This window comes from Malus domestica, chromosome 16, assembly GCF_042453785.1.
Source record: "Malus domestica chromosome 16, GDT2T_hap1".
NCBI classification, from domain to species: Eukaryota; Viridiplantae; Streptophyta; class Magnoliopsida; order Rosales; family Rosaceae; genus Malus; species Malus domestica.
In genome coordinates, this window is record NC_091676.1 from 467,975 (window position 1) to 494,161 (window position 26,187).

The 26,187-nt window shown below is 38.2% G+C and overlaps 5 protein-coding genes across 6 annotated transcripts; 3 read left to right on the forward strand and 2 right to left on the reverse strand.

The window, feature by feature from the left end:
- Positions 1–27: 27 nt before the first annotated feature.
- On the forward strand, positions 28–7,185 carry LOC103403422 (ADP-ribosylation factor GTPase-activating protein AGD4-like). The gene is made up of 19 exons (XM_008342255.4): positions 28–278; positions 782–858; positions 999–1,099; positions 1,477–1,547; positions 1,742–1,804; positions 1,956–2,000; positions 2,356–2,421; positions 2,531–2,578; positions 2,681–2,776; positions 2,895–2,936; positions 3,208–3,423; positions 3,671–3,802; positions 3,967–4,185; positions 4,396–4,482; positions 4,579–4,848; positions 5,472–5,593; positions 5,704–5,794; positions 6,242–6,705; positions 6,794–7,185. Exons 1-19 carry the CDS (start codon positions 231–233, stop codon positions 6,906–6,908), a joined length of 2,373 nt encoding a protein of 790 aa, XP_008340477.3. The 5' UTR covers positions 28–230; the 3' UTR covers positions 6,909–7,185.
- A 380-nt stretch (positions 7,186–7,565) lies between these two features.
- Positions 7,566–9,451, reverse strand: LOC103403423 (ATP-dependent Clp protease adapter protein CLPS2, chloroplastic-like). The gene is made up of 4 exons (XM_008342258.4): positions 8,894–9,451; positions 8,656–8,754; positions 8,361–8,470; positions 7,566–7,803 (listed from the first exon to the last, which is right to left on the reverse strand). The coding sequence occupies exons 1-4, from the start codon at positions 9,147–9,149 to the stop codon at positions 7,723–7,725; spliced, it is 546 nt and encodes a 181-aa protein (XP_008340480.1). The 5' UTR covers positions 9,150–9,451; the 3' UTR covers positions 7,566–7,722.
- A 1,162-nt stretch (positions 9,452–10,613) lies between these two features.
- On the forward strand, positions 10,614–13,715 carry LOC103403425 (uncharacterized). Of its 2 annotated transcripts, none has more exons than XM_008342262.4 (8): positions 10,614–10,761; positions 10,983–11,912; positions 12,258–12,325; positions 12,411–12,472; positions 12,703–12,806; positions 12,899–12,971; positions 13,065–13,245; positions 13,370–13,715. In XM_008342262.4, exons 2-8 carry the CDS (start codon positions 11,005–11,007, stop codon positions 13,453–13,455), a joined length of 1,482 nt encoding a protein of 493 aa, XP_008340484.1. In that variant the 5' UTR covers positions 10,614–10,761; positions 10,983–11,004; the 3' UTR covers positions 13,456–13,715. The 2 variants fall into 2 exon arrangements, with proteins under 2 accessions (XP_008340484.1, XP_008340485.1); XM_008342263.4 differs by having other exon boundaries at positions 10,630–10,761; positions 10,990–11,912.
- A 304-nt stretch (positions 13,716–14,019) lies between these two features.
- On the forward strand, positions 14,020–16,458 carry LOC103403424 (zinc finger CCCH domain-containing protein 40-like). Its single transcript, XM_008342261.4, has 3 exons — positions 14,020–14,565; positions 14,656–14,879; positions 15,479–16,458. Exons 1-3 carry the CDS (start codon positions 14,191–14,193, stop codon positions 16,272–16,274), a joined length of 1,395 nt encoding a protein of 464 aa, XP_008340483.1. The 5' UTR covers positions 14,020–14,190; the 3' UTR covers positions 16,275–16,458.
- A 3,721-nt stretch (positions 16,459–20,179) lies between these two features.
- Positions 20,180–22,163, reverse strand: LOC103403426 (gibberellin 2-beta-dioxygenase 8-like). The gene is made up of 3 exons (XM_008342264.4): positions 21,510–22,163; positions 20,839–21,160; positions 20,180–20,715 (listed from the first exon to the last, which is right to left on the reverse strand). Exons 1-3 carry the CDS (start codon positions 21,956–21,958, stop codon positions 20,479–20,481), a joined length of 1,008 nt encoding a protein of 335 aa, XP_008340486.1. The 5' UTR covers positions 21,959–22,163; the 3' UTR covers positions 20,180–20,478.
- Between the last annotated feature and the right edge of the window lie 4,024 nt (positions 22,164–26,187).

Sequence of the window (26,187 nt, forward strand, 5' to 3'; positions counted from 1 at the left end):
GGGCCCAAACAAGGTGAGATTATCCATACGCGCGCAAAAAGTCTTCTAATATGAAATTTTCGAGAGTCCGCGAATCGGTAGAGGGAAATTTGACCAAATAACCCCTCCGCGCGAATTCGATCTGGAAAACCCTGAGAACTGGCTGGAGAATCGAGCGAAATACAGAATAAAGAAAGAAAGAGACAAGCAGAGATTGCGATTGGATCTCCAAATTTTCAGAGGGGAAAAAAATGGCGGCCTTCATCAAGCTCGAGGATTCCCCAATGTTTCAGAAGCAGGTAATATATATATGTGTGTGTGTGTGTGTGTGTATATATGTATATATTCGGATTTCGGATTCTTGTAAAAGCTTCAATCTTTGAAATCTCATGAATTTGGAACGAGAAATTGCACTAGCTCACTGTAAATTGCAAAATTCTCTCGGCTTTTTGGTGTAATGATTGTACTATTTCAAAGAAATATTTTCAGCTGACAATTAGTTTTACTGGATTTCAAAAGAATTTTGTACTTGAATTACTTATATATACACAGATATATTCAAAGCATGTTGATTAATTGCATGGAAGTTGTAAAGAAGAAGATATGCGAGAAAGTCAAATTTCAGGAGAAAAATTAGACATCTTTTGGTGTAGTTTATATTTTTCATTTATTTTTGAATTCGAAGACTAGCTATAATCAAATTTAACAGGTTTTATAGATACTATAGCTAATGTTGTATGTTGTTGGCGTCTCTCGTGTTCTTAAATGGTATCGGAATGGTGAAATTTGGATTCTTTGACAGATGTATTCTATGGAACAAACAGCTGATGAGTTGAAAGATCGCTGCCAAAAATTATGCAAAGGGTCTAAGAAGCTTATGTAAGTGTATGATGATATTCCTGGGAAACTGTTTTATTGGTTCTACTTATGAATTGAAGAATCGAAGTCCGCTCTTTTATAATAAAGCTTAAAGTCAATGGCTGAGGAAAGTTTGATTGTTGGCTTTGTTTTACTCACAGGGGGGCTCTGGAAGAAGCATGCAATGGAGACACCATTTTTTCAGAATCTTTGGAAGCATTTGGTGGTGGACTGGACGATCCTATTAGTGTATCCATTGGAGGTTGTTAGGATTGATATTTGTTTTTTTCTAGAAAATGTCTAGAAATCATAAAGGTGCTTCTGAAAAATGATAAGTAATGATTTTCAAAATTTCATTGGAGGGTTTTTCTAATAGGAAATGATTTTAATGGTAGTTATCAACAAATTTTGTAAAAGAGAAAAGTGAAATTTTGTATATTAAGCTGTAATTATGGGGTAATTTTGGTATAACATCGAATGTGAAAGAAACCTCATGTAATAAATTAAAATAAAAAAGAAATTCAGTTCAACCGTGTTATGTTTATCATCCTACTTTTTCTGTTGAAAGGAAAGCATTCGTTTTTGGTTCTGTTTTGATATGTTATTGTAACTTGCTATATATGTGATATTTTCTTCCAGGTCCAGTATTATCCAAATTCGTTACTGCATTTCAAGAGCTTGCCACTTATAAGGAGCTTCTGCGCTCCCAAGTGAGTCTTAGATAGCAAATCACCCTAATAATCTTTCTAAATATGTTAAATAGTGAAAGTGAGTCAAGGTTTTATGTATTATGTACTAATGGTGAATCGAAAAAGAGAAAATATATTTAAGTAACATTATGTAAACTTCTTTATCTTTTCTCTCTATTTTTTACATTCTTAGTGGGTAAAATTATGGATTACAGGTAGAGCACGTTTTAGTTGATCGGTTGATGCACTTTATGACTGTTGATCTGCAAGATGCAAAGGTAATTTCTTTGTTTCTATATACTGGTACTATAACTATACCAATGGAAATTGGTGCTGGCACTGTGGCAGTGGATGAAGTTCGGGCTCCTGAGATGAAGTAAAAAAATTTTGATTTCTTTTGCCGTACATGCTTTTCTATTAATTTTGCAGGAGTCCCGACGTCAATTCGACAAAGCTATACATGGTTATGATCAGGTATCGCTGATCACCTCGAACATTTTGTACCTGTGTGGCAATAATGTTAATTCAATTTATATATTTATACTTGCTTTTATAGTAGCTACTGTCCCCAAAAGGTGAAGCTTCTAGTTTCTTAGACCTACCTAGTTTGCCATTGGGCTGTGTCTTATAGATTCAGAATCGGGTGGAACTCATTAATATGTTGTTTTTTTGTATGAAGGATGAGCCAATATATTATACATCTTAGATCTCCTTGGTTGCCAATATATTATAACAATATCTTTTGATTAGTTTTCTCCTTGGTAGCTTTTAGGTATCCTTGAGTTGACATCTAATGAAGTTGCATAAAGTTTTGTTTTATTCAATTCAGGCACGGGAAAAGTTTGTGTCCTTAAAGAAGAATACACGGGAAGACATTGTTGCAGAACTAGAGGAGGTGTGCCTGTTAATTAAAGTATTTACTAACTAAAGTAATTGCTTACCTAGACTGTAGATACCCTCTTGTTTGAAAAGTTGAGGAGCTCACCATCTTTTGTTCATGACAGGATCTACAAAATTCAAAATCAACATTTGAGAAAAGCCGCTTCAACCTAGTATGTCTTCTCTGTTTGCAGATCTCTTTGCATCTGTCACATATATTTTCCTTAAAGGTTTCTGCTTGTAATGACCTTTTTCTGTGATCTTAAGGACTGCAGGTAAACTCACTAATGAATATTGAAGCAAAAAAGAAGTATGAGTTTTTGGAGTCTATTAGTGCAATCATGGATGCGCATCTGAGATACTTTAAGCTGGTCTGTTTGTGCAATCATTAGATGTTTTCTTTACATCTGAATGTATGCCATTTTGACAACTGTGAAGATTTCTTTTTTTTTTTTTTGTTATTTTTTATATTTTCCTTTTGTGATTTAGGGATACGAGTTATTCAGCCAAATGGAACCATATATTCACCAGGTATGAATGTAATTCACTTTTTATTGATAGTTACAGATATATTAAAGATGCGTGTTCTTACAAATAAGAGAGGTGATTCATGAAGTTTATCCTGATCTCAATTGATGATTTTGTGTCATTGACATGCATGCCATGGGCACAACCTTTTTATGGTTGTCCATTTTTACAAGTATTTTAATTTATCAGTGTCATTAACTCTGTACCATTCAACTTTTGTGGCTTCAGGGAAATATCTTTTCAATTAATAATGAACATGTTTTCCTGAAATCAGGTGTTAACGTACGCACAACAATCTAAAGAACAGGCCACTGTTGAACAAGATAAACTTCACAAAAGGATTCAGGAATATAGGACACAAGCTGAGCTGGACAGTATACGAGCTTCCAGTAATATTGAGCCTCCTGCAGTGGCTGATGGAAATCGCGCCTTTGGTTTAGCTTCTCACAAAAACATAGAAGCAATCATGCAGTCCAGTGCAAATGGGAAGGTAATAGCATTGGTTGAAGAAGTCTTTTTTCATTGTTAAACTAGTAAGTTTTCATTATATGAGCTTCCTTTCTATTTGTAGAAAATGTTAAAATGTGTCTTCCATTTTTGGCTTATAAGTGTCTCCTATTATTTGTATTCTTAGAACTCAACTTTTAACAAGACTGCCACTTTATTGGCAATATTACTGTACTGCAAAGAAGGTTAATCACATAATTTTTTTTTTCTTTGTTTGTTTCATATTTTAGGTCCAGACGATCAAGCAAGGATATCTAGTGAAACGATCTTCAAGTTTGAGGGGAGATTGGAAGAGGAGGTTTTTCGTTCTGAACAGTCATGGGGCTTTATTTTATTACAGAATTAAGGGTACCAAACCCATGGTGTGTTAACATTTTCTCTGCTAAATCTTCTCTGTAACTTGTGCATTCTCTATCTTTGAATTACTTTAATTAAGTTTACCATACCACACATGTTATATTCCAGAGATGTTAGTTTTATTGCATAGACCATGAATTTTCTTCTCTTGTATCTGTTACCATCATAGGGCGGCTCCCAGTCACATCATTTCACTCGCTCACCGGAACATCACAGTGGTGTGTTTAGCAGATTTCGTTCAAGACATAGGGTAGCGTCACTTAATGAAAACATTCTGGGCTGCCGTACTGTTGATCTGCGTACCTCAACAATAAAGATGGACGCAGAGGATACAGATCTTCGACTTTGCTTTAGAATAATATCCCCATTGAAAACTTATACATTGCAGGTAATTAGTTGATTGGTTGTTGGTTATTGCTTTGTGCTGCTGTACTGTAGTACTTTAATTGCATGCATGGCTTAACTCATCTGAACTCTTGAGATAACCATTGTACAAATTACATTCGTGCATATGTTATTTCGCTGAATCATTAGCTATATAATTGAAGTATTTGGGACGACATTGTGAAGGGCTACTATTTACCTTCTGTTTGTTCAGGCTGAAAATGAAGCTGATAGGATGGATTGGACAAACAAAATAGCAGGAGTTATTGCATCTCTTTTGAATTTTCAGCTTCTTGACCAGGTCCCTACCTTGAAAGTTTGTGACTTTTCTGTATAAATATTAAGATTTGTATGAATGAAAGCTAATACTAACGAACTTTCGTTATATTTTCTGCAGCCACATCCTGGAACTGTGAATCACGAGAGTAGTAAATCTTCTCTTGGTACTTATGATATTCGTAGAGTGAAAAGCACTGAAAGTTTAGGAAATACCAGAAAATTCAACAGAGTAGATTCTGTTTCTAGTATTCTCAGGAGAATTCCTGGAAATGATCTTTGTGCGGAGTGCGGTGCTCCTGAGCCTGACTGGGCATCTCTTAATCTTGGCGTACTGATGTGCATTGAATGTTCTGGTGTTCACCGGAATCTTGGAGTACACATTTCAAAGGTGCGCAAAGAAATGAAAAGTTGAGAACTGATTGTATTTTTTCTCTGGGATGGATGTTAGCTAGCTTCCAGTTTATATTATAGGGTAATAGGGCTTAGTAGCACTTTTACAAACCCACCAATAAAAAATAGCCCTACGTTCAAAATGCAATTTCTATTAGCTCTCTTTAACGAAAATACCCTCGTTATCGGCACACTATTAATAAATTCTCGACACAATATTGGTTTTGGTAGATTTTTGACACATTATTTGTGATATTTTCGTCAAATAGAGCTAGTGGAGATTGGATTATTTTCTGTCAAAAGATAGTGCATTTTGAGAGCAGAGCTAATTTTGGTTGGTGTATTTGTATAAGGCTAGTAAGCCCAATTTCCCTATCTTGTATTATCTTTCTTTTGGTCTACCCTTGTATGCGATGAAAGATGTGGATCGTGTTTGTTATTTTGGAAAGTCCTGCATGCCAAAACATTTAAAGTGTTGAACAAATCCTGTTCTTTTGAAATTATCTTTAGCAAGTATTATGCATTATAACACTGTAGAAAAGAAAGTGGCTTAGGAATGAGATATGATTATCATGACTTCTCGGTTGACAATGAAAGAGTACTTTGTACTAATAACTGCAGGTGAGATCTCTAACATTAGATGTCAAGGTTTGGGAACCTATACTTGTGGACTTATTTCGCAACTTGGGTAATGCATATTGTAATTCTGTATGGGAGGGAACGCTTCTACTTGAGAATGAAAAGTAAGAACTCCAATTTTATTTACTATGTAATCATCTAAGTAATGTGCTTTGAGGTATTTAAAGTTGTGTGTACTGCTGTGATTCTAGTTGGATTTGAAACTCTTTTGCAGACTGGATGGTTCGAAGGACATGAGGGCTCCAGTTTTAAAACCAGGCCCCAAGGATGCAGCTCAGCATAAGGAAATATACATTCAAGCAAAGGTAATCCATTAACTTCCATTGCTCAATTCTAATATAAGAAAATGCGTATAGTTTGAAAGTTGCATTAAGTTTTCGTGAAATTATTGCACTTAAAACAACCAAAAAGAAAAGAATGGTGAATCTTAAAGATTCAACTTTATGCAGAAGTTAAATATGATAGAAAACAGGGATAACTGTATCTGTATGCCGGCTTAATAGACATTGGACACTGACATAGAAGTTACTTGTTTCAAGTCTATTTGCCATTTGTTTGCCATTGTATTTACCGTATGAACACATCTTCCTATCATCTTCCAGTTTCCGTTGCGTTCTGAATGCTTCTCCTATTATGCTATTACCGTCGACCGTTTATGATGTACTGTAATTATCTTGACTTTTATTTTTCCATAAAACTAAGAAAAAGGCTGTTATTGTTAATGTGAAGAATAATTGTTTTCCCACAAGCAGTATGTGGAGAAAGTGATGGTTATTAGAGATGTAGCTGCATCGGGCATGCCTGTTCTTGCAGCAGATATATGGGAAGCAGTCAAGGCTGGTAATTTACAAGAAGTCTACCGCATTATCGTGATGTCAGATGTGAATATTGTCGACACCGCCTTTGAGAATGTGGTTACTCATGATTTATATCACCATGCTGAAGCAATACAGTCGGAGTCAGATTTTAACACGATGGAGATGAAACTGTATGATCCAGCAGCATGTGATAGAATCAAGGAGTCCAATGAGCCTGGGAACTGTCTTCAAGGTTGTTCATTATTGCATCTGGCTTGTCACTCTGGCAATCCGATGATGGTTGAATTGTTGCTGCAGTTTGGTGCCAACATGAATTTGCGGGATTTCCATGGAAGGACTCCTTTGCACCACTGCATCGCCAGCGGGAACAACTCATTGGCAAAGTGGCTACTTAGGAGGTAATGTATCTATTTGGGGTTGAAAACTGTGCTTGACAGAAACAAATTCATCCTTTTTCTAATTCTTAGACGAAAACTTGTGATGCAGGGGTGCACGCCCGTCAATTCAAGATGGGGGAGGGCAAAGTGCATTAGAAAGAGCGATGGAGCTGGGAGCAATTACAGACGAGGAGTTGTTCATACTACTTTCAGAACACGAGTGAAATGGAAAATTCGTCCATTATGCGGGTTTCCTCCTCACTTTCTGCTAATGCCGGAAACCTGTTTTGACTTCACTGACTTTTATCATGAACAAGAGCCAAATTCCTATGTCAGAGGAGGAGATCCGTCGAGTTTTTGTCTGTTAATCTCCGTAGGTGTCACAAGCATTTTCTTCGTCACGGGTCTTTTCATAATGTAATGTAATTTGTCTTTGAATTAAAATGTTCTTACCTCTTGGTCAGATTGGTTTATTTATGCATCTTTTAGTTATGAATTTTATTGAGATCCATTTAATATTTACATTAAAAAAAACCACACACCTACCGTTGGTACTTGGTGGAGGAGGATCACCATCTTCATTTACTTTTCATTGATTCATTTACATTTGGGGCCGCTTCCCGCACTACGTACAGGAAGCGAGGCATTTATGAAAAATGGGAAATGGAAATCCCAAATTAAAAGTCGTTAATTCTGGCACTAACTAACATTTCCAAAATATTTGTGCTGCTACTAAATCCCGTAGATGCAGGAAACATATGAATAAGATGATATATTTAACAAGTTGATATGTTTTCCTTGTCCTAGCCAAATTTAACGAGTTTGTTTCGAAATTTGTTTACGAGCTATGCAAGTAAAGAAGGCTCCCGCTACAAAAGAAGTGTCAAAAATACAATTCTACATATTCAACTACTTGACATCTCTCTCGTCTCCTTACAAAATTATCTCCAAACGCGTACTGTAATTTCAAAATTAGAAGATCACTATTACAAATGCAACTGTAAACTATTGCAAATGCAGGATCTTTTGTTGACGGCTTCACGGACTACTTGAATCCGGTTCTATTGTTGATCGTAACCCGCCACGAATCATCATCTGGGAGTAAAATTCCGCATGTTCCTGACAACCCAAATAGAGTACTGCCGTAAACACAATAATCAAGCATTCCAACAATTTAACAAGTTATCTTCCGAACACGAAGCATGGAAATACAAGGTGTCGCACTGCGGTGAAAGCGAACAAGTAGAACCAGTTTTTAATCTTATAGCATACACTCATTGCAGCCAACTAGACAGCATGCTTCTATAAGGTAATAAGTGGTGAAGTACGCCGGGCAGGCAGAGTGCATTAAACCAGCGATAATCTCCTTAAAGATTTACACAAGAACAAAACATAATTCAACATCGAAGGACTCGCTTGAAAAACAACCAACGACAACCCATGTCTTTTGAATCCGATGCATACACCATTCCTAATCACAAGACTTTAACGTTTATATGGGGTTTAAGAGCATCTCTTGGCTAAGCTCAGCGATTTTTTTCTTCCGGACAAAATACATTGCGCAAGAGAAAGCTCTGAGAAACCAAAAGAAACTACCAGCGGACATCAAGATTAAAACAAATTTGACCAAAGATTTCTATATGTGCAAAGCTGTATGGTAACCATAGAGCATTTACCTTCACTGTAACGATAACAACCGCGACGCCATCTTCCCTTGATTTGTGAAATAATCCTCTTGCAACATCAGGTGTAACAGATGGAACAACTTGGGGCAACACCTTTGCAACTACAAAAGATAAAACAGGAAATTTGGTTTAGTTGAAATAACAATTTCATATTTCGGCATAGGCATAGGTTTGATGGTCATTTCATTTCTAACAACGAATCGACCGCTGGTTTCCCGCAAGGTAGGGTTGACTGTATGAATCCTATAACACTTCTGCGGAAGGTAGAGGTGTATGAACAATTTACCTAATTTTTCGGTGTGGCGAACATCATCAATCAGCAAAACTCTGTAACTATCTCCGCTACCAACACCTCTCTTGTCCTTTGATCGTCCAATATCTCCTCCTGAAATTCCAACATTACACAAATGGGAATTCAACTTCAATTTTTTTTCTTCCAGTTTTCATATCAAATAGCCAAATTCGTAAAACTAAAATCCCAGATGCGAAAAAAGAGGGATACATGGTAAAAGAAGGCACCGTACCTTGTTGAAGTTGGGTGGCAGGATCAAATCCGGATTGGTCAAACTTGGGGCGCTCCAACACTCCGGCGCCACCGCCCTTGGAAGACCCAAACCTGGCCGTCACAGCCACGCGACTACCTCCTCGTATTTCTGGGCCTTCCTTGACAGCCAAAACCTTACAACAACTGCGCGGCGGAGCTGACAGAGGAGCGAATCCGATCATCTTGGTCAGGAAAAACGACGAGGCCGTAGCTGTTCCTGTAACAGCCATGCTCATTTCTACTAGTCTAGTATGAGTAGTCTCCGGCGGTGGTAGCTTGAGCAAATGAGTGGGTAAGATTATAAGAACGCACAAAAACTCAGAAGAAAGAAGGAAATCAGGGAGAGAATATTTCCAAATTCTCACAGAAAAAGATTGCAGGGTTTTGATTGCTTTTGTAGGACGCAGGAACAGTAGTCAGTGAGGCTTCAGGTGGATGACTAATGGACGGCTGATCTTATCCCAAATTAAACTTCTTTTTTTTCTTATATATAATAATAATTGTCGTGTGGCTAAATTAATCATGGTCCTCCTTTTTTAGCTGGAAATTATTTCTGTTTTTTAAGGTCTGTAATATTATTGGAAATGAGTGTCATGTATTCATTTGCATCGACAGTTTTTTTTTTCCAGAATTCTCTAGATGCTTCCTCTTCTTGATCCACTGTTCTGAATTCTCTCTTGGACTTGCAATATGACAGCGAGGCTAAATATTATAGGTTTCGCGGATGCGATAAAAAGCCATGCTCTTAATCTTTTGGAGATGTGACCATTTGCTTTAAGAATATAATTGTTTAGTGAGATATGAGTTTCGCGTATTAATTTGCAGTGATGTAAATAAACAAGGTGGTACGATTTTACAAATTCTTCTTTTTTAACAACTAACAATTTAAATAATTAATATTATTATTTTTTTTTTTAAAAGACAACTGGTGACAAGTCACGGTTATTTATTATTTGTAGGCACCGAGAAAACTCACAAAGTCATTCCAGCCTTCCCTGGCCACAAGTTTGGTGTGAATCTACCCCTTTCGGGAGCCGGAGAGACTCACAGAGGCATTTCAGCTTCTCTCTGGTCACAAGTCTGGCTTCCACACTAGATGACTTCCATTTTAGTTTGAAGGAAGTCTCGCAATCCGTCCTTTATCACTGGGCCACCAGCTCGTAGTTACATTATCGTTTGTTCACAAAATTATTTTTAAATAAGAAAGTTGGTTACTTGGATCAAAAGTTAACCGGCCTAAATTAAAAACAAAAATCTCAAAGAATAAATCAAATAATTGTTCTCTTTAATAGGCTACTATTGCTTCTCCTTCAAACCAAAAAAACAAAAATATAAGAAAAAATATCTTTTTAATAGAATCCCTTTTGGATTAGGGAACTTTAACGAAAAACACTCGGTACTGTTCACTTTAACGAAAAACCACATTTTTACACTAAAAAATCAATCATGGTACTATTCACTTTACCCTTTATTTTGTCCTTATCATTAAAACTTAAAGTTTTCAAGCCATTTTCATTAGTTTTTCTTTTGGATTAACCCGGGATCGGCTTTAAGATAAGTCCGGTCCAAATTTCCAAGCCTGATATTGCGAAGTCTTTCTTTTTGGGCCTCGAACATAGTCTGAGTCCAGTTGAGCCCATCCCATTAAATCTAAGCCCAATTTCAAATATCCGGCCCCCCAATTGATCACCGGCTATAAGGCTAATCAAATTCCTCCTCGATTCGACGGTTCGCACTTCCAGACTCGACGACTACTCGCAGTCGCAGGGCCGCAACCCCAACGTTGAACCGCCAACCCCCACCCGTCTCTATTTGTTTCTTCTCGCCGTCTTCGTCGACCTGTTAGCGGTACGTCCCTTGTCAATTTTCTTCTTTCAATTTCCGTTTTCTTTCTGTTTTCTCGGCAACCAAACAGGAATCGAAGAATGCAAAATTTGTTTATCATTGTTACTATTACATAGTTAGGGTTTTATTTGTGCAAGAAGCTTAGAGCTAGGTATATTAACCAAATTTACAATCAAAATTAATCGCCTCAAGAATTTTGTATTAATCAAATTTACAATTGTTAGGGTTTAGGAAGGTGAATGAGCTATGGCGTCTTCGAGTAAATCTTTGAAAGAGTATTTGAAACGGTATGAAGTGAATAATGAAGAGGATAAGAAGAAAAAGAAGAAGAACAAGAAGCAGAAAACCAAGGCGGAGCCAATGGGCGTTTTAGTGGTTGATGAAGACCCTGTTTGGCAGAAACCGGTGAATGTTGAGGAAGATAATGGTGACAATTCATCGGATGAAGACAAACCTGTAGTTGATGAGGACATTGAGATTAAGAGGATGAAGAGACTTCAACAATTGAGGGCCAGACGTCCCTTTAATTCCATATCCGAAGATGGAAGCGGTTGGGTTACAGTTGGAGACTCTCCTCCTAAACAGTCAAACTCTGATTTATCTCCACCTCGTAGGGAGAGGAGTTTGGTTCTGAAATCTGAACCAATGTCTCCGAAAAATAGGAGGGAAGATGCTGACTTGTCACCTCCACGACAGAGACGGAAGCGCCACCACACCCCGTCACCCGAGCCTGAAACAAATCACGAGTACTTGCCTCCTCCTCCTGGATCAGACCTTTCACCCCCAAGGAAAAGGAGGCAGGATGTTGATACAGATCTGTCTTCACCAAGGAAGAGCAGGAAGGATAGTAATAAAGATCTGTCTCCACCAAGGAAGGGCAGGAAGTACGCTGATTCAGATCTTTCTCCACCGAGGAAAGGTAGGAACAATGTTGATGCTGATCTTTCTCCACCAAGGAATAGCAGGAGGGATGTTGATACTGATCTTTCCCCACCAAGGAAAAGCAGGAAGGATGTTGATGGTGATCTTTCCCCGCCAAGGAATAAAAAGCAAGTTACTCCGCACCCTCGTAAAGAGCAACCAAAAGTTGGTCTGATCTCTGGCCGAGAGATTAGTGACGAGATCAATAAAACGAAGAAGGATGAGTGGTTAAGGTATGTGCCTGTTTTAACCAACATATATATGACAATGCATCATGATGAATAAGTACTGTGCATATCTTTTCATTCAGCTAACTTGGTTTCAAAATCAAGTAGAGGGATTTCATTCTATTTTTACTTTTTGCTAGAGGTTGTTTTGTGCTTTCAATGAAAACTTAACTGTCGGTTTTTCCCTTTGTGGTCCGATGGTGTGTCTTTTATGTGCGTGCTGTTGTACGGTGGCTATATGGATTTTCATAAATTTTGGTCACCAATGATTTGTTTATGTAGTTCAGAATGGTAATTTGACAGATAAATGTTTTATTTTCTGTCTGACTTAGAAAATATTGTTTTCTGTAGATTTCAACAGATGGATCCTTCTGTAAGTGGGAGAGAGGCAGTACCTATATATCGTGATAAGAAAACAGGTGAGCTGAAGTTGTATTTTTTCCTCTTATAGTTATATATGTGACTTTTGTGTGTTTTATCTGGCTCTCACACACCAATGTGCAGGGGAACGCATTTCGAAGGAGGAGCTTTTGAAATCGCAAAGGAAAATAGATGAAAAACCAAAGGTATGCTGGAACTTAGCGAATGGGTCATATTTATAATAAATTATATGCTGTGATGATAACCGCAGTATAGAACTAAACATTTATTAGCTTTATACTGTGCGGGATGTTTTGAATTGTCTTATGGTTCTATTCTAAGTTTTGTCACCATGGAAACATGAAGTTTATATTTTATTATTTATGGTGCTTTTTGAATAGAGTACTTATGGTCATTTTGCCTGTATTTGTATCAGGAGATAAAGTTGGAATGGGGCAAAGGCTTGGCCCAAAAGCGAGAAGCTGAAACTAAGCTGGAGGAATTAGAACTTGAGAAGGATAAGCCTTTTGCGCGGACTAGGTAAATTCTAGAGAAGTCCAAGTTATCTTTCCCTTTAATAAAGGCTATCCCTTATGCTTATTGCGTTTTCACATTTTATCTTCTGTTTGCAGAGATGATCCAGAACTCGACAAAATATTGAAAGAGAGGACAAGGTGGGGCGATCCCATGGCACATTTGGTAAAGGTAATAAGTTAGGGTTGCTATGTAGTAGGGTATAGAATTATCGAAATTAGTACTGATTTGGAGTTTTACATTTGCTTTGCTGTCATGCTGCAGAAAAAGCATTCCGAGCCAGTTCTCTCTAACTTGGGGGATGATGAGAAAATGAAGGAATCTGGATTCATTATTCCCCAGGATATTCCTGTTCACAGCTGGTTAAAAAGAGGATTGGATGCTGCACCAAATCGATACGGTATAAGACCAGGAAGACATTGGGATGGAGTTGATCGCAGTAACGGTTGGTTCTCTTTTCTCATTCTGCATATGAGGACTTTCTTTTACTTTATCGCATGATACACCGAGGGCAAACATGTGCATGATTATTTCAGAATTTACTAATCAGTACCTTGTGTGTCATGCAGGATTTGAGAAGGGAATGTTCAAAAGGAAGAATGAGAAACAAGCCACGGAGGCAGAAGCTTATCTTTGGTCTGTGGCGGATATGTGACTTGTACCGAGTAAGGAATCCATGTACTTGCATCTTTGGACAGCCACTACAGATCTGCTATCGTACTAATTGTTATCGATGAATGTAACACTATACTAGTCTGAGGTTCCTCTTGCTAAGAGCGCAGTGGGAATTCTGTACACTCCTGCAGCTGATATCGTTTGTGTTTTTTGCCGCTATAGGCAATGTTTGTCACCAGCCATGATGGTTGGGTTTGGTTTCCTTTGCAAATCCAATGGAGATTCAAAAAGATTTGAGTAGCTATCAGAGTAATTTTAGGCTTTAGGGTTCAGACTTTTGATGAGCCTTTTTCTCTTTCTGTTTTTTTTTGTTATCTTTCTGCTAGAGGTATAAGATTTTTGCACTATTTCTTGAATTGGGCCTGGGTCTTTTCTCGGTCGAAATTCTAGGCCCAATGTTAAGTTTTCTTTTGTCCTAATAGAACAAGGCCTGTAGAGGTGGCGATACAGGTCAACTTCTGGACTCAAAACCACTGGGTGGAAATTCTCAGAGAGGTGAAATAAGAACGATATAAAATGAAAGACTTCTCACTTCTGGCGGATTCTGGAAGGATTTGGAAGGCCGGGTCCAACACGTAACTCGTTTCCCGGTGGGCAGAACCGGACCGAACTCTAAAAGGCCCAATCCAATAAATGATATAAAACCAAGAATTTGAAAAAGATTGTGGGAAGATCCCAATTTAATTTTGTTCGAGTGCAACTGCCGCTGGGTCATATGGCTCATAGGCTGCTGAGAAATCCGGAGGCGGACGGTTGGGAACGATCGGACTTTCCCATCATCTGCGAATCATGCCTCGGCGACAACCCCTATATCCGGATGACAAGAGCCGAATACGACAAGGAGTGCAAGATTTGCAGCCGTCCTTTCACGGTGTTTCGGTGGAGGCCCGGCCGCGACGCCCGGTACAAGAAGACGGAGATTTGCCAGACTTGCTGCAAGTTGAAAAACGTCTGCCAAGTCTGCCTCTTGGATCTCGAATACGGCTTGCCGGTTCAGGTTCGAGACTCCGCTCTCGCCATTGATTCCAACGATTCCATCCCTAGAAGCGACGTCAATCGCGAGTTCTTCGCCGAGGAGCACGATCGAAGGGTATGTATAACTTCAACTCTCTCTCTCTCTCTCTCTCTCTCCACTTTGCCCATTTTTTATTTGGTTTTGATTTGGGTGAATGTGGTGCAGGCTAGGGCTGGCATAGATTACGAGTCTTCGTACGGGAAGGTGCGGCCGAACGACACAATTCTGAAGCTTCAAAGGACGGAGCCGTATTACAAGAGGAACCGAGCTCATGTCTGCAGTTTCTACATTCGGGGTGAGTGCACGAGAGGTGCCGAGTGCCCTTACCGGCACGAGATGCCAGTTACCGGGGAATTGTCACAACAGAACATCAAAGACCGTTATTACGGGTATGTTTTTCATAACATACATGACTAAATATTAAAAGTTTGTGTATTTGTTTGTTGGTGATCATTGTTTCTGTTGTTTATGGCATGGTTACTTACTAAAAACGGGAGAATTGAAATTTTAGAAAATGCTTCGGAGTATTCTGTACTCCAGATTTTTTGGTAGTTAGATCTTTGGTCAAACTTACAATGATCTAACGGTTAAAAACCCCGAATGTTGAATACTCAGGAGCATGATAGAATTGTTGCGGGGCAACTTGGGAAAGGGAAGTAAGGTATGGGAGTCGGATCAACTACCCGACTATTTGATCCTGTTTCTGGTTTTGAGTATTTGATTAACAGTTTTATGGCGGTGGTCATATTTTTTTTATTCTTAGGGTGTTAGTAAACGTGGGAAAGTCAGTAATTAGAATGATTCTCTTTATTCTCCTACTTAATCGTGGCAAGGAAACGTGTCGTTAATGTTTTTGGATCAATTGTTTGCTCATACTGAATTTCTCATTTTTGTTAGCTATTAGAGGAAATTGTTAGATGGATTTTTGAAGTTTATGTTGTGATTCTTGTGAATTATGATGCTCATTTCTTATCTTACATATCTGCAGAGTCAATGATCCAGTGGCAATGAAGCTGCTTAACAAGGCTGGAGAGATGCCCACCCTGGAACCACCAGAGGATGAGAGCATTAGAACGCTATATGTGGGCGGGATTGATGCGAGAATATCTGAGCAGGATTTGAGGGATCATTTTTACGCTCATGGTGAAATAGAATCCATAAGGATGGTGCTCCAAAAAGCATGCGCGTTTGTAACATACACGACGAGAGAAGGCGCAGAAAAGGCGGCTGAAGAACTCTATAGTAAACTGGTAGTGAAGGGTTTGAGATTGAAGTTACTCTGGGGAAGGCCCCAAGCACCAAAAGAGGAACCTGAGGGCGCAAATGGAGCTACGCAGCAGGCGTTAGCTCATGGTGGATTGTTGCCTCGAGCAGTCATATCCCAACAGCACAACCAATTACAACAGGACCAATATGCTCCAGTGCACTTGTACAACATCCCACCTCCACCCTCCCAGGAGAGAACATTTTATCCTTCGATGGATCCTCAAAGGATGGGTGCCCTCATCCCGTCCCAGGACAGGATCCCCAGTGTGTCTGCGGGGTTGGGCGAGAAGAATGCCAATTTCGATAGGCAGCAGCATTATACATTTCAAACTGCGGCTCCACCGCAAGGTCAATATCATCAGCAATTTTATCCTCCTCCGTATGGGTATATGCCGGCTCCACCACAACCTTACTCGCAGGATCATGATGCAGTGCCTCCGCCACCATCGTTACCAATGGACCAACAGCACCAGCATTCTGCAACACCATCTGAGTCTGGTTCAACTGTTGAAACCTAAATCGTTTTGTTCTGTGAACTTGTTAGTTAGACTTGAGCTGGCCTTGCATTCTGAATTCAGTAAACTAATCTGTCTTCTGTGGATCATTCTTAATGCGTGACTTGTGATATCCCAAATCTTGATGCAATTGTTGGTTGAATATTAGAGCTATGAGCTACCAAATATATATATTACCTTAACAGTATGTTGATATTTAGTGATTAGCGCTGGGGAGGTGATTTTCTCTCACTTTAAAATTGAAAGGCATGGTTCTTATATTTATTATTCTTAAACTCTTACTATCGAAATAACGATCGCATCATTTTCTATTTGCAAAAAGAAAAAATTTCCATTTTTGATAAAAAAATGTGGGTTTACACTCAAGTTTTTAGTTGGTTTTGCAAATTCATACATAAATTGTCATTTAATCTATTTATTTCACCTTCTTCTTACCGTGAAGCTTTGAAAATTATGGTATGCTTTTCCATTGATATTCTTGTTGGTGGAACTCCCATTTTAACAATGTTTTGGGCGTCTCTATTATATTTTTCACATATTTTTTTTAGTTTTCGACTTAAATAGTCTATTACATATATATTTATTGCTCAATAAATAATAAAATTACTTTTAAATGCCTTATAAAGCTTTTCTTAATATTTACAGAAAATAATTCGCGAAAATAATTTTGACAAATAAACGTGCTAGCACTCACGGTTTTTAGTTAATTTGCAAATACATAAATCATCGTTCAATCTATTCATTTTCAACTTCGCCTCACCATTAAGTTTTGAAAATTAATGTAAGACTTTTCATTGGTATTTTGAAGGGTGAGACCAGTTTTTTACAATGTTTGGAGCCTTATAACTATATTTTTCACTATTTTTTTAGTTTTCAATATTCTACTGATACATATTTGTTGCTCAATAAATTGTAAAATCGTTTCTAAATGCCTTATAAAGTTCTTTTTAATCCTCAACTGAAGTTTTACACTTGAGGGAAGAAATGTTCTGGCACCCTCAAAAATTTGAACCCTTTATGTAAAAAAATTCTTTTATTTCTCTTACTACTAAAACAAACTATCGTATTCATGTTCTTCAAAATATATATTTTTGTGTGTGGAGCCCGACTCGTTTTCTAGGCACTTGGGACTTCATTCAGCTCTACGTGCGGGGGCTCGCCTCGTCTTGTATGCCTCGGTTCGTCTCATTCTACATGTGAGGTGTCCGCATCATTTTGCGTGTCAAAAGCCCGCATTTTTTGCATCCAAGGAGCTCTCATCATTCTGACATGCACAGAGCCAGCCTCGTTTTTCGTGCACAGGACTGGTCTCAAATTGTGCGACTTATCCTTTCCGTGTGCGAAGCTCGCCTTGTTTTGTATGTAAGAAGCCCGCCTTGTTTTGGGGGCCATGGTTCCTCTCATTCTACGTGAGCTGAGTTCGTCTCGTTTTGCATGTGTCAAGCCACCTAACAGCCAAGTTTTTTTTTGACAAAAATGCAAGTTTTTTATTTTTGCAAAATGTTTTTCCTGAGTATTAATTTAAACTTTTTAAGGAACTTGGAAGAAGTTTTACGGTTTATTGAGCAATAAATGTATGTTTAGTAGAATATTTAAGCCAAAAACTTAAAAAATAAGTGAAAAATATAGTAGTCAGACCCAGAACATTGTCAAATGGGGTTTTATCCTCAAGAATCTCAACGGAAAGTCTCACCTTAATTTTCAAAACATCACAGTGAGGCAAAGGTGAAAATGAATAGATTGAACAGTGATTTATGTACGAATTTGCAAACCTAACTGAAAACCGTAAGTTAATCAACATTTTTTGTAAAAAAATGCAAATTTTTTATTTTCTCAAAATACTTTCATTTAGCAGTAAGAAAATCTTTATAATGTATTTAGAAGCGAATTTACAATTTATTCAGCAACAGGTGCATATTTAGTATAATATTTTAAGCCGAAAAGTAAAAAAATAAGTGAAAAATATAGAGATGTTAAAATGAATATTTTTTTTTATTATTATTTTTTTAAATTGGAGATGTTAAAATGTATATTTAGTGTATAATAAATTTTGCACAGAAAAATATATTTTAAAGAACATGAATACGATAGTTTGTTATAATGGTAAGAAAAATGTACCAAAATGGTTGAATTCGCGTGACTTTCTGGTACCCTCAAGAATTTGAACCATTTTTGTTAATTTTTTTTTTTATATTTCTCTTACCGCTACAACAAACTATCATATTCATGTTCTTCAAAATATGTTTTTTCATGCATGATGCCTGACTTGTTTTCTAAGCACTCGAGAGTTTGCCCCGTTCTGCTTGCAGGGGCCCACCTCGTCTTGTGTGCCTCGGTTCGCTTCGTTCTACATGTGAGGTGTCTGCATCGTTTTGCGTGACAGAAGCCGCCCCTTTTTGCGTCAACGGAGTACTCGTTGTTTTGCTAGCCTTGAATTCTAGGATGTATCCCACCTAATTTTTGTGCGTGGAGCTTGCCTCGCTTTGCATGCCTTAAGTCCGTCCCATTTTCTATGAGTGGAGCCCATCTTGTTTTGTGTGTCATGATTCACTCCGTTTTGCATGTGATGAGTCCGCCTCGTTTTGCGTGCGTCGAGCCCGCCTAACACCATGTTTTTTTATAAAAATGAAAATTTTTTATTTTCGCAAAATATTTTTCCTAAGCATTAAGTTAAACTTTTTAAGGAATTTGGAAGCAAATTTACGGTTTATTGAGCAACAAATGTATATTAAGTAGAATATTCAAGCGAGAACTAAAAAACTAAGTTAAAAATATAGTAGTAAGACCCAAAATAGTGTTCTACCCTGAAAAACAGCAATGAAAAATCTTACATAAATTCTCAAATCCCAGAGTGTGGGGTAGGTGAAAGAAAATTAGTGTTATGATGAACTTTGAACAAAATTATTAACCCGACTAGAAAAAGTGAGTGAAAATTTCCCCCAAAAGCTGCCCTCGTGTTTTCTGAGTTTGTGTGATTGGAACTTGGCCTTTTGTTGCGTTCCAAATCAGCATCTCTTTACTTCGTCTTTATCCCTTGACTCGTATGTTCTGTCAAAATATCAGCTAGATTCGAATCATATTACTTGACTTGGAGAGTAATTAAGAAGTTTCACGTTGGCACGAGTGGAGCCGAATCCAGAGCAATTTGAGATAGATTGGGCCAAGAAAAAGGCTCACTTTCCTTACCAAATTCTTTCCCTGCCGACTTGGATATTAATTTCATCTCTAAACATTAATTTGATATTGTTATAATTACGTTTGACCCTAGTAATGTAATAGTTACACCGAAAAACTTTTTTAGATACTTAAGTGAAAAAGTAAAAAGACACGAAAGAATTATGTATCTTATATCTAAGCGGAGGAGAAATACATATGTAATTTCTCTATGTGTACATAAGTGAATATATATTATATTAGTAATTGTACACATGCTATGTATGTATTTATTAAATTTTGAAAAATTCACAAAGATAGGAAATATAAAATGGTCTTAACCATTTGGTGACAACTTTCAAACGATTTTTATTGTTGAATTTCATAACTTTAATGACTGTTTAAGGATAACTAGTTCATACTAAAATTTTATTTTATCAGGGAGAAAAATGTGAAAAAGAAAATAAGGCAATTGATATGATTACCTTATTGTGAGGCTAAAAAAAATAAAATTATTTTGTGTTTACTTACTATATTGCCCATAAATTTTATTTGATCATTTTCTTTAATTTATTGACATAATTATTTTAATCTTTTCATTCTTTTTTAGTTGACAATAAAATTCTATTAATAAATAATAAAATTACTATTAATAATTGTCCCATATCTCTATCTCCCTCCCTCCCTCCTTTTATAGTGAAGATTAAAATGGTGTAAGTATATAACTATTATTTTATAGTTGAAGTAATAAAATATGTTTGAGGATGACGACTATTAAATTACTAACAAAAGAGGATGTTTTCCTTGGAGACAAGACAGCCCGTGTTGACTTTCGACTATTGAATGGAATCAACTTCTTGTAATTTTCTTTTCTTTTACAAATCCAATATAATAATATAATTGTCCTAAATATGGTAACGTCCTTGTGATGTTTGTTGCATATTTTTGCTGCTGCAGGCTGCGCCGGTTTTCTAGCATGAACCAAGTAGTATGTATCGAGATCTTTCACTTGATGTATGCTATGTGCCAGTTCATTTCAAAATCTTGGTCGTTGCTATCGAAGAAGGAATCTCGAAAGGCCGACTTTGTGTCCAAGTTTCTGAACATCCTGCTGGACTTGATTCCTGTAATCTCGAAAAGTGAAGTTTCTGTAGATGGAAGATTGTGATCTGCAACTCCCGATTAAAGAATCGTAGGAAGGGCACATGAAGTATGCTATTGAGTAACGTTCCCTCTTCTCGTTTGCCATCACCTTGTGCTCCACACTTTTGTACACATCATTGCTCCACGCCTATATTATACAGTTAGGGTTTATTTTAACTAATTAATCCAGAGTAACCACAGCTTAATTATTATGAACTAATCAAATTAATGGGAGCTGAGTGATGACGTTTTTGAAGAGCTAATTTCTCACCTGAAAAAGATCTCCGATGTTAACAATAAGTGCATCTTGGTTAGGTTTTACAGCAACCCATTTGGAGTCTTTCAAGAGCTGAAGTCCTCCCACTTCGTCCTGGCTTAGAATTGTGAGGAAATCGCTGTCAGTGTGAGGCACTAAGCCGAACATCTCCGGTGATATCGGACAAGCCGGGTAGCGGTTCAATCGGAGAAAGCAAGTGCTCGAGTCACAAATGTCTTGCAGCGCCTCCTTCCGGTAGCCCAGGTTGTTCACTAGAATCCCGGCTAGCAACTCCGCCAGGTTTGCCATTGCTCCTGCAAATACTTCCATCACTTCCCTGTACAAGATTACCAAAAAAGAAAGCTTGATGAGTTATTATTGACAAAAAGATTACCAAAAAAAGAAAGCTTGATGAGTTATTATTGACAAAAGGTACTGCCAATGCCATACTGCATTGGCCACTGTGATGTGTTCGGCCAGAAGCAACTTGAAAGTTCCAAGTTGCATTTAGAGGGACCACTTTGTCACAGGCCACACATTTTCCAGAACATTACATCGCACAAGTTCTTTTATTCTCGTTTATTTTATTTGATTTAAATTTAAAAAGTAAATAAATACATGTGTGCAAGGGTAAAAAATGAGCTCGTGGAAATCACTTTTCTGCGTTAATTAGATTATTATAGTACCTGAGAGAGCTAAAACCGTCCCCATAACAAGCTTGGTCCGAGATTTTTGTGACAGGAATGTGAAAAGCTTCGGACCAGGAGTACTGAGTTGGACGAGTCGCGCTCGGCGTCCCCCACCTGTACGAATTATTAAGCAGCCCGCAAGTAGCCTTCTGCTCGAAGGGCACTCCAAACAGGTTGAGCTGCTCCGTCTTCATGTTCTTTAGTAGCTCGGGACTTATCCCGTGGTTCACCACTTGAAAAAACCCCCACTCCGACGACGCGCTGCAGATGGCTGCAGCGCATTCTAGCCTCTCCCTCTCATCGAGGCTATTCAGCCCGTTGAGGTCTATCAACGGTAGCTGGCATTCTTCCGTGACCGGTCCTTGTCCGTGGTCGGTGCCGTGGCAGTGAAGGTTGCGCACGAGGGTTTTGTAATGTTGATGGAGAGGAGGGATTGATTCTATCATATCTGTGTGTGTTTGGTGATGGGGTTTTGAAGTTTTGAGTAAGAATTGATGAGAAGGAGGCTATGAAGTGTGGCACAAGGTGAAAAATAAGAAGCACCAAATGTGTATATATGGAAATATAAGGTTAGAGAGAGAAAGAGGAGAGAGAGGAGGAGGAGGGCAAAAGAGAACAACAAGAAAAGTACGAAAGTGGGAAAGGAGAGAAGGGTAAAGAGGGGAGCTCTCAAGGGGTGACAATTGTCAGAAGGAGACCATTTCTTCTCTGATATTGTTCTTGAGAGAGGGTGAGCGAAGAGAAATTTTTAATTGTGAAGCGAATACAAGTGGTACACGTGTTTTAATAGAAGTAATAAGAAATTTTATTTTTTAAGTTATTAATTTTTTAGCACATATATCTTACTATTTATATAATGACACACAATGTATCATCCCGTGTACTGATCACATTGAAAAATCTCTTGTGAGTGAGAACATGAGGGGAGACTAAGTCCATCATTCGACACACATAGAGACACAGATACTGATTATATGTTGAAAATAATTATATATAAAAAAAAAAGGATGGGGAAATGATGAAGAGGATGAATCCAACCTAACTCCTCTTTTTGACTTTGTGGACATTATGAAAAGCTTAACTCAATGGAATAGGACCCCATTCCTCTCGATATGGCAATGGCAAGCTAGCTAAGCTTGTCCCCAGTTGCTAATTTGACTTTTCTTTTTTATCCTGTAAGAGAGAATTAATTACTTCAAGATACTACTTGGCTCTTTTTCAAAGGTGTTAATTTTCATTCGACCAAATCACAGTAAAATATATATGTACAAAAAAATCAAAGTGTAAGTGAATATTTATTTCTACGAGGATGATCCTTATATCAGTTCTACCCTCTCGGCCTATCAGTATATTACTACTCCTCTCAATATGATTATCATCATGTTCATCCCCCTTCTTTATTAGGCCTTCTATAGTGGTTGGAAATTTTGAATTTGATTCTTATACTTTGAATTTAAACTCATAGTAGGTCGAAAAACTTGAATCAAACACGAATGAGTTCAATTATTGAGTTTAATATATAGGTCCCATGAGTTTGGTTCATATAAGTAGTGGCGGAGTTGTTCATATAATGGAGGATGCGCCCCCTTCCTTTTTCTCAACTACAATAGAACATATAAAGTATAGTTATAGGCCGAGAGCAAAATCCTACACCTTTGATAAAATCCTAATTCCACCGCTGAATATAGAATAAGTCTAGCTTCTATTAAGCACTACTACAAAAACAATGTTATAGGCATCCTAAGTTTATTAGCACTTCTTAATTTCCACTGTTAAAGAACTTATACTCAAGTTGTAACCTTCATTTATTACTTATTTGTAAAGAAACTTAGGAACCGACTAACATGAGGAATAATCATTATTTTAACTACCTAGGTTTAAATATTTTTTCATTTGAAATGTGAATAGTTAAAGATATATTAATTAGGCAGGCAGGTATAAATTGAGAGTTGAAATTCCACAATTAGAATCAATGATAGGCTCCATATGGGCAAAAGACAAATGCATGTGGTGAGAGTTAGAAGAACTCCAACTACTCTGGTTTCTGTTTTGGATAATTATAATTATAATCCTTTTAATTAAACTTATAATGATCAAGATTATAGATCCATAATCCATGACAATAATTAGATACCTCCTCTCCTTAAATCTAGCCACAGAAAGCAACTAACTAATCAAGATTATAGATCCATAATCCATGAGGGACTTTAACTTTCACTTTCTTCTGGGTCGTTTATTTACTGCTGCAATATGTTGCATGCATGTGCATGTGCATGTGCATCTGCCGCCTCCAAACTTTTCAAACTTTGAATAACCACATGTTAGGGTGGGGCCCAAAAACGTAAGCAAATTAAGAAAGTTTGGTCAACGGAGGGTGGGCACGTTGCCGCCCGGATGACTCTATCCCTCCCTGAAAGTTCGACACTATGATGTAACAATGTATCTGTGGTGCTGGTGCTGGTGCTGGTGCTGTTTTGGATCAAAACTTGAATTTTGGGCTCAGGAAAGGGGCTGGCCCAAAAGGATGCCTAAAGGAAGAATCGGCCTAAGCGAAGCCAAAGCCCAGAAAGCAGAAAATAGCTTTTCTGACTTAGTGCAGCTTATAAAGACCACTTGCTCACCTACCCAAAGGCCAAGTGGTATAGACTGACCAGCTATACAACCCATAAAGTACTTTATAATGGCAGAACAAGTAAAATAGCTGATGAGTCACTGCCTCTCAAGTTGCATTCGGGCAAGGCTGCTGCTACAAGAGGCTAAGCTGAGTTGTCTATAAAAGAAGAAAGAGAAATCAGGATTAGGGACACTCAAACAAACAAACAAATGCAAGCACAAACTCTGCTCAAAGCCAGATTTGCCTTCAAAACGAAGCTGTAGTCAGCCCAAGCCTTCATCCCTCTCGGGATAAACCTTCACTCAAACCTTTGTAATAGCTCTGCTACCCTGTTCAACCTTGTTGTAGTATCGATTTCTCTTTGCAAACTCCTCTCCTTACCTCTCTCTAAAGCTCTCAGACCCTTGATAAGCCACAAAGATAGGAACCTGCAAGACGACCAAGCTTGCTCGACAAGGTTAAACCTTGCCCGACCTTCTTTGTTTTTGTCTTTTCATTCATTAGCCTAATAATATGTTGTATACTTCCAGTTGTATTCAAGTTATTTCTAGTAAGATGACTATTAAAAGAATCTCTCAGCACTTAGATCCGATTTGAATATATCTTCATTGTTCAAACCAGATCTAAGTTCTAAGCCCTCGGGCATGTAAATTTGATCAGTTGAAAGTCCTTGGCCTCAAGGCATAAAAAAGAACCTTATGTGGACTTAACCCATCCACGATAGTCCTTGATAAACAAGAAGTCCGAAGTTACTTGGGGTGCAAGTAATCGACCTACCCCTTAGTTTTATTTCTATTATATTATGATTATCATAGAACACTTAAGCATGGAATGGGTTCTGATGGGAAGCCTTAAGGCCTACACCTAAGGCCCCACAAAGGCACCTATTCGGATTCATTCCGTTCCGCGGTCTAGGACGTTTGAGTATAGAGAACGAATTCTGATGGGAAGCCTCAAGGCCTACACCTAAGGCCCCACAAAGGCACCTATTTGGGTTCGTTCTATCTCTCAGATTCGGGTAATCAGAAGTATAATAGTTGTAAGGCTCCTGCAATCAATGGAACAAATATTATATGTTCGAGCACTGGTTTAGTTATTGATGGGAAGCCTCAAGGCCTACACCTAAGGCCCCACAAAGGCACCTGTTATAACTAACACGGTTTCTCGGGCATATACATATATATATATATATATATATATATATATATACAACTAAAACTCGACATCCATTTTACATCTGCCATGCTAAAGATGGCAGTGGCACGCCTGAATACTTAGAAGTTAATCTTGATTGTGAGCCTCAAGGCCTACACCTAAGGCCCCACAAAGGCACCTCTCAAAGTTAACGTTGTCCTTCTCTTCAAGTTTTGCCCGACAAGTCTTGCCCGACAAGTTTTGCCCGATAAGTCTCGCCCGACAAGCCTTGCCCGACAAAGCCCGACAGTGAAGCAGAAGCCCGACAGCAGCCCTCAGCCGGCGCCAACCTCCCGGGGAGCTGTGTGCTCGTCGGCCAGGAAACGTCCCCGATAGAAATTCCTGACGCGAACATAGTTTTGGCACGCCTAGTGGGACACATTTGATCAGAAGATATATGTCAAAAATGCCAGAAGATTTGCAAACCACGTTGCTGCAGATGTTGCAAAGATTGGAGAAAGCCTCCACAGGCTCCAGAAAAGAAACAGACTTGGTTCCTCCCGAGGGAAAAAGACTTAAAACCAGCCAGCCAGAAAAGGTGGCGGTGGACAAGCCTGCAGTTCCCTTCTCAGAGGCCCCTATAAATATGATCTGTATGGCATGGGATGAGAAGGGAAAAGAAAAAATCACAAGGGAAGTGGAGGAAGGAAGACTGGCTAAAAAACCTACAGGAAGGGTAATCAAATCGCCCGAATATCCAAAAGCAGCCATAATCAAAAGGATGGTTATGTGTAGTAAGTGCCAATGCGAGTGTGAGCTCGAAATTCCCCCAGCTGGAATCCTCATCGATCATAAACTCATCAGGAGGAAAGAAGAAGATGAAAGGAGAGAATCCCACGAAAAGATCAAGCAGGCTACAAGAAAAGA

Excerpts from the sequence above, each read along its gene's own strand:
- LOC103403425 (XM_008342262.4), top strand. The coding sequence starts at position 11,005 with ATGGCGTCTTCGAGTAAATCTTTGAAAGAGTATTTGAAACGGTATGAA. Across the intron at positions 12,326-12,410 it reads ATATCGTGATAAGAAAACAG|GGGAACGCATTTCGAAGGAG; the intron begins GTGAGCTGAAGT and ends ACCAATGTGCAG. Across the intron at positions 12,473-12,702 it reads AAATAGATGAAAAACCAAAG|GAGATAAAGTTGGAATGGGG; the intron begins GTATGCTGGAAC and ends TATTTGTATCAG.
- LOC103403426 (XM_008342264.4), bottom strand. The coding sequence starts at position 21,958 with ATGATAGAATCAATCCCTCCTCTCCATCAACATTACAAAACCCTCGTG. Across the intron at positions 21,161-21,509 it reads GACGGTTTTAGCTCTCTCAG|GGAAGTGATGGAAGTATTTG; the intron begins GTACTATAATAA and ends AATCTTGTACAG. Across the intron at positions 20,716-20,838 it reads ACATCGGAGATCTTTTTCAG|GCGTGGAGCAATGATGTGTA; the intron begins GTGAGAAATTAG and ends TGTATAATATAG.
- LOC103403424 (XM_008342261.4), top strand. The coding sequence starts at position 14,191 with ATGGCTCATAGGCTGCTGAGAAATCCGGAGGCGGACGGTTGGGAACGA. Across the intron at positions 14,566-14,655 it reads CCGAGGAGCACGATCGAAGG|GCTAGGGCTGGCATAGATTA; the intron begins GTATGTATAACT and ends AATGTGGTGCAG. Across the intron at positions 14,880-15,478 it reads ATCAAAGACCGTTATTACGG|AGTCAATGATCCAGTGGCAA; the intron begins GTATGTTTTTCA and ends ACATATCTGCAG.
- LOC103403423 (XM_008342258.4), bottom strand. The coding sequence starts at position 9,149 with ATGAGCATGGCTGTTACAGGAACAGCTACGGCCTCGTCGTTTTTCCTG. Across the intron at positions 8,471-8,655 it reads TCGCCACACCGAAAAATTAG|TTGCAAAGGTGTTGCCCCAA; the intron begins GTAAATTGTTCA and ends TATCTTTTGTAG. Across the intron at positions 7,804-8,360 it reads TTGTTATCGTTACAGTGAAG|GAACATGCGGAATTTTACTC; the intron begins GTAAATGCTCTA and ends TTGGGTTGTCAG.
- LOC103403422 (XM_008342255.4), top strand. The coding sequence starts at position 231 with ATGGCGGCCTTCATCAAGCTCGAGGATTCCCCAATGTTTCAGAAGCAG. Across the intron at positions 2,579-2,680 it reads AGAAAAGCCGCTTCAACCTA|GTAAACTCACTAATGAATAT; the intron begins GTATGTCTTCTC and ends TAAGGACTGCAG. Across the intron at positions 4,483-4,578 it reads ATTTTCAGCTTCTTGACCAG|CCACATCCTGGAACTGTGAA; the intron begins GTCCCTACCTTG and ends TATTTTCTGCAG.